The following is a 6148-nucleotide window of genomic DNA, read 5'->3' as shown; positions in this document are numbered from 1 at the left end:
TGGGACTGGAGTTGGGCTGATCCCCGGGACTGGAGTTGAGCCGATCCCCCAGATCCAAGCTCTGCTAATTCCCAGGATCAGAGTTGGGCCCATAACCGGATCCGAGCTGGGGGCTGCCCAGATTCCAGGCTGGCGTTCCCGGCTCACGCCGACAGGTCGCTGTTGTCAAACCTCTCCTGGTCGTAGACCTCGGCCACCACCTTCCTGCCGGCGAACCAGCGGCCGTTGAGCGCCTGGATGGCCTTGTGAGTCTCTGAGGCCATGGAGAACTCCACGAAGATCTTGACGATGATCTCGGCGTCCTCCTCCTCCCCCTGCTTCTCCTGGTAGATGATCACCCTGTTCACCGCCCCGAACTTCCCGCACTCCTCCGTCACCTCCCCCTCCAGGTCGTCGTCGATGTCCTTGGGATCCACCATGTTGCGGAGAACCATCACCGTGGACTGGGAGGGAAAGGAGCAGGGAATTAGGGAGTGGGGACGCGGAGAGCCCTGTGGCTCCTTCCAGACATCCCACGGCACTGACGGCCCGGGTGCTCAGGGACAGGTACTGAGTTTCCTTCCTTGGGCATCTCAAGCACCGTGGCCCAGGTGGGGAATGCCATGCCCCATGTCTTGGGCTTTCCTGGGACACATCCTGGAAGCACAGGGGGGCCAGGGCACTGCTGCTGCTATCCAGGTTAATTTTTAGCTTTCCCTCACCACCACCATCACACCCTGTTTGGTTTTACATCTTCCTTCCCTTCCCTTCCCAACAAAGCCAAAGGATTCCCCAGGTGTTCCATCGCTCCGCAGCTGTGACAGGACACACAGGTGGGTCACGCACCTGCGGCATTCCAGGCTCCACCCTCCAGCCCAGCCCTGGCACACCTGGGACATTCCAGGTTCTTCCCCATCCCTTCCACTAGCTTAGGTTGCTCCAACCTGGCCTGGAAAACTTCCAGGGATGGGGCAGCCACACCTTCTCTGGGCAACCTGTGCCAGGACCTCCCCGCCCTCCCAGGGAGGAATTCCTTCCCCATATCCCATCTATCCCTGCCCTCTGGCAGTGGGAAGCCATTTCTTGTCCTGGCACTGCAGGCCCTTGTGAACACATCCTGAGGGCAGGGCAAGGTCCATTGCCAGGTGCACCCTGAGCCCCCCAAGCTCGGAGGTGCTTGCAGGGTGTTCCTGGCATAATCCTGGGATAATCCTGGCAGCTGGGACCAGCCCGGGACCCACCTCCTGCTTCCGGAGCAGCTTCTGCATGACCATGTGGCGGGCGCTGCTGCCCGAGATGCTCATGTGCTCCTGCTCGCTCAGCATCTCCGGCCGCTCCGACTCCTGGAAAACCTCCTCCTCCTCCTTCTCCTTCTTCACCTCCACCAGCCCCAGGGCTGGGGGGCTGGCCAGGATGGGATTCACCACCCCCACCTGCGGGATGGTCACTGGGATGGGCGGCCGGGCGGGGGTCACACCTGGGAGAGAACGGGGAGGATGGTCATGGACACCTGGGCATGGACAGGGACACCTGGGGATGGACAGGGACACCTGGGGGATGGACAGGGACACCTGGGGGATGGACAGGGACACCTGGGGATGGACAGGGACACCTGGGCATGGACAGGGACACCTGGGGGATGGTCATGGACACCTGGGGGATGGACAGGGACACCTGGGGGATGGGATTCTGCACAGTGCCCATTATCCAGCTTTTCCCTCAGTGCCCTGTGTTCCTCTTGGGAATCCATGGCCCTGTCCTACCCATTACACACAGGTGGCAAGGGGAGGGGACACACAAATGACAAGGGAAGAGGACACAGAGGTGCCAGGAGGACAGCTGATACAGGTGCCAGCAGGAAGGTGACAGGAGGACAGGTGACATGAGTGCCAGGGGAAGGTGTCACACAGGTGCCAGGGGGAGGGGACCCCACCTGTGATGACTCCAGGGGCCTGTGCTGCCATCACGGCCTGGGGTAGAGCCCCCAGGGGCTGGGCCAGGGTCAGGGCCGGGGACACGAGTCCCGGCGTCGCCAGAGTGCCCAGAACTGCAGCTCCTGCCACGGCCTCCTGTGGGACACAGGGAGAACAGGGACCCAGGTTAGTCCTGCCCAGGAACTCCAGCTGTTCCACGCTGGAGAAACGCCAGACACTCTGATCCCCAGGAGTTCCTGGAGCTGCTGGGAACCACAAAGGTGCCACCAGCCCCTCTGGGAAACCCTGAGCCACCAAGCCTTGGATTAGAAACATTCTCCTGGAACTCCAATCCCAATAAACACCCTGATTCAGATGCTCAGAATTCCAACATTCGACACGAACAACCAGTTAAACCCCAGACACTTCCATAAAACTACTGGAAATGACGTGCCCAAAATACACCCCAGGATCCCAGTGGTTTTGGTTGCTGTTGCTTTCCAGGCCATTATGCTCCTGATTTAATCACCCACATCCTTCTCTTCCTTGTTTTCATGGGGCTTCTAACACGGCAGAGCAAAACAATTCCAAGGTTTTGTCCCTCCCCTCTGCCGTGCTCTAGCTGTCTCTGTACCCTGCCTGAGCTGTGCCAGCCCTGCCCTGTGCTGTGCTCTGTCCCTGTGCTCTGTTCCTGTGCCAGCCCTCACCTGTGCCGTGATCTTGGCGGTGGCGGCGGCGGCAGCGACGGCAGCAGCCGGGGGGAGCCCCCCGGGCGTGGCCGGGGTCAGGAGCGGCATGGGGGGCGTCACGGCCTTGCCCACCCGCAGGTACTGACCCCCCAGGTCGAAGAGGTTCATGGAAGACACGGCGTCCTGGGACGACTGGGCCTTCTCGTACTCTGCGGGAAGGGGGAATTCACAGATAGCATCTTATTGTTCAGCCATGGAATCACGGAATGGTTTGGGATGAAGGGACCTTAGAGTCCACTCAGTCCTACCCCCTGCCATGCCACACTTCCTGCTGTTACAGGTTGCTCCAAGCACTGTCCAACCTGGCCTTGGACACTTCCAGGGATGGGGCAACCACAGCTGCTCTGGGAAATCCATGCCAGCCTTTCCCCACCCTCACAGGGAAGAATTCCTTCCCAACATCCCATCTAACCCTGCCCTCTGGCAGTGGGAAACCATTCCCTGTGTCCCCATTCCTTCTCCAGCTCTCCTGGAGCCCCTTCAGGCACTGGAAGGGGCTATCAAGTCTCCCTGGAGCCTTCTCTTCTCCAGGTGAACCCTCCGAGCTCTCCCAGCCTGGCTCTGGAGCAGAGGGGCTCCAATCTGTGCCTGTGACAGGGCCTCACCACTGCTATAAATCATATTTCTTAAGCTCAGGCCCAGACCTGCCCCAAATTCATTCCCATCCCCATGCTTAATGAAATTCCTCCCCTGGAGTGGAAAACCCAACCCCAGACCACCCCAAGAGCCGAGGATACCCCCCATCCCCCACTCCCAACCCCACTCCCAGCCCAGGCCCAGCTGGGTCGTACCGATGAATCCGTAGCCTTTGTGCTTCCCTGTCGTGGGGTCCCTGGCCAGGGTGCAGGATTTGATCTTCCCAAAGGCCTCAAAGACGCTCTTGATGTCGTCATCTGACAGGTCCTGGTGCACCGAGGCCACGTAGATGCGGTTGAAGGCTCGGGCCTCCTCCGCCAGCTGGTCGATGATGGGCTGGGCCTGCCCGATGTTGCTGGGCCTGCCCACCTGAGGGACAGGGATGGAGAGGAGCTGGGAAGGGCTGGAGCACCAGCAGGGAGCTGGGGGGGCTCAGCCCTGAGAAAAGGACGCTCAGGGGGGACCTTCTCGCTCTCTGCAACTCCCTGACAGGAGTGGGGACCTGGGTGCTCTGCTCCCAGGGAACAGGGACAGGACAAGGGGAAAATGGCCTCAAGCTGTTGGAGGTTGGATATCAGGAGGAATTTCTTCATGGAAAGGGTCGTTAAACATTGGAAGGAGCTGTCCAGGGAGGTTTGGACTCCCCATCCCTGGAGGTGTCCAGGGAAGGACATGGCACTCAGTGCTCTGGGCTGGGGACAAGGTGGGCATCGGGCACAGGCTGGACTCGACCTTGGAGGTCTTTTCCAATCTCAGTGATCCTGGGATTCTGTGACACAATCCACGGAGCGCCCAAAGGCAGCCCCCAGGCACTCAGCACCACAGGACACCTCCCAGGGACCCCCTGGCACAGGGAATGGCTGCCATGGCTCTGGGAACCAGCATTACTGGGACCCAGGAATACAGAGCCAGAGCAGACTCTGCTCCTTCCTCACTGCATTCTCCCCCATTTATCTTCCCTGGCCTGCCGAGGACCAACTTCCAGGGATTGAGAAAGACTCTGAGAGCAAATCTCAATGTTCCTACACCCTTCTTTTGGGGGGGTCCTAAACCCCCTCCACCTCCAGACCCTGCAGGGCATGTCAGAGACACCATATAAAAAATCACCTTTGTTTTGTCCTCAAGACAGTCCCACGTGTGGGTGGGAAAACCTGAGCCAGGTGCCCAGAGCCAGTCCCAGCTGGGACTCCCAGGCTGGGGGGTTTCTCCTCAGAGAGGAGGCATCTGGAGCCAGCGTGAGCCCCATGCTGGACACCAAGGTCCATCAGGGACCAGACTTCAGGCACCTTCCCCAGGGCCGTGGGGAGCATTTCCAGGCACAAACCTGTTATTATTGCCGGGGAAGAGAAGCAGGAATGTTCAGGGCGCTCCTGGTACTCACCTTGATGTTCCTCCCCCCCAGCATGACAGAATTCATCTGCTCCAGGGCCAGCTGGGCGGCTTCGGGGACCTCGTATTCCACAAAGGCAAAGCCCTGGGACAGCAGCAGACTGTGAATCACTCCAGGCCATGATAAGGCAGCCAAGACTTCCCCCAGGGCCCTACATGATTCCCACCACACCGATTCCTGCTCGTGGCCTGAGAAGATTCCTTGGGGCAGTTTTTTTTATTGAGGCAAAAAAGGCCTGCAGAGATTCCACCGAGGACACCTGATCCTCCTGGAGCCTCTTGGACTCAGAGGCCCCACAGCAAAACCCCGCCTCACTCAGGGCTGTGCCGGGTTGGCACCTTCTAGGGAGCTTCAGGTTGGACAGCAGGAGGAATTTCTTCCTGGAAAGGGTTGTTAAACATTGGTAGGGGCTGCCCAGGGAGGTGGTGGAGTCCCCACCCCTGGAGGTGTCCAAGGAGCGACTGGACGTGGCACTCAGTGCTCTGGGCTGGGGACAAGATGGGGATTGGGCACGGGGTGGACGTGATGACCTTGGAGCTCTTCTCCAACCTCAGTGATCCTGGGATTCCGTGCACCCCAGCCCAGGCACACCTGGCTCCCAGCACAGACTCCTGCCCTAAGCAGAGCAGGGAGCTGCAAACATTCATCCCCAGGGCTAAAAGCAGCCTGGGCTCCATGAGGACCGAGGCCCTTTCCTCTCCTGGCTGCATCAGGAAGGCCACGGACACAAGAGGATACGCATCCCTTGAGGGCTGGGAATCGAAGAGTTGGGCTGGAGGGACCTTGAAGCCCACCCAATCCCACCCCCTGCCATGGGCAGGGACACCTCCCACTAGCCCAGGTTGCTCCAAGCCCCATCCAACCTGGCCTTGGACACTTCCAGGGATTCAGGGGCAGCCACAGCTTCTCTGGGCAACCTGTGCCAGGGCCTCCCCACCCTCACAGGGAAAAATTCCTTCCCAATATCCCATCCAAAGCTCTGCAAAGCTGTATATTTTGTGTTTAAGATCTGGGGCTGAAAGAAATAGCCTTGTGGGAAACCCCAAAATGCCTCATCACTGGGGCATCAGCTCCTGCTGCCACACAGGAAACCCAGCCCCTCCCAGGACAGTCCACATGCTCTGTGCCAGAGTTCCCAGCACACCTCCTAAACCCCAGGATGGGGTGGGCAGGAAAACACCTAAAAGCCCACCCATGCCCAGGCAGGGAACGTTCAGGGAACGCCCCCCGGCGCAGGAGCCCCGTCCCACCTTGTGCTTCATGGTGACGGAGTCCCAGGACATGTCGATGCTCTTGATGGGCCCGAAGGGGGCGAAGGCCTGGCGGATGGTGTCCTCCCCCAGCTCGTAGTAGATGGAGCCCACGTAGACCCGGCACATGATGGCGAGCGCCCGCTGCCTCTGAGCCGCCATCTGTAGCGAGACAAGGACTGCCCGGTCAGGGCCGGGGGGCACGCGGACACCGCGACCTCCTCCCCTCCT

The 6148-nt window shown here is 60.0% G+C and overlaps 1 protein-coding gene across 7 annotated transcripts in view; it reads right to left on the bottom strand.

The window, feature by feature from the left end:
• Positions 1-6: 6 nt before the first annotated feature.
• PUF60 (poly(U) binding splicing factor 60) overlaps positions 7-6148 on the bottom strand; it is a 19043-nt gene continuing 12901 nt past the window's right edge. For 5 of the 7 annotated variants that reach the window (XM_027909373.1, XM_027909372.1, XM_027909374.1 and 2 more), the window contains 7 exons: positions 5918-5986; positions 4659-4751; positions 3433-3646; positions 2600-2790; positions 1913-2048; positions 1221-1456; positions 7-443 (listed from right to left, as the gene is read on the bottom strand). In XM_027909373.1, coding sequence (XP_027765174.1) covers positions 144-443; positions 1221-1456; positions 1913-2048; positions 2600-2790; positions 3433-3646; positions 4659-4751; positions 5918-5986 — 1239 coding nt within the window. In that variant the 3' untranslated portion in view covers positions 7-143. Of the gene's footprint in view, positions 444-1220; positions 1457-1912; positions 2049-2599; positions 2791-3432; positions 3647-4658; positions 4752-5917; positions 6080-6148 lie in introns of all 7 variants that reach the window. The other 2 variants (XM_027909378.1, XM_027909379.1) reach the window with 1 other exon arrangement.

The sequence above is a fragment of the Empidonax traillii genome, unplaced genomic scaffold, assembly GCF_003031625.1.
Source record: "Empidonax traillii isolate 1590-97213 ecotype Southwest subspecies unplaced genomic scaffold, ASM303162v1 scaffold2086:size66821, whole genome shotgun sequence".
Classification (NCBI taxonomy): Eukaryota; Metazoa; Chordata; class Aves; order Passeriformes; family Tyrannidae; genus Empidonax; species Empidonax traillii.
The sequence above is the reverse complement of the archived record's forward strand: the minus strand, read 5'-3'. Positions and strand labels throughout refer to the sequence as shown.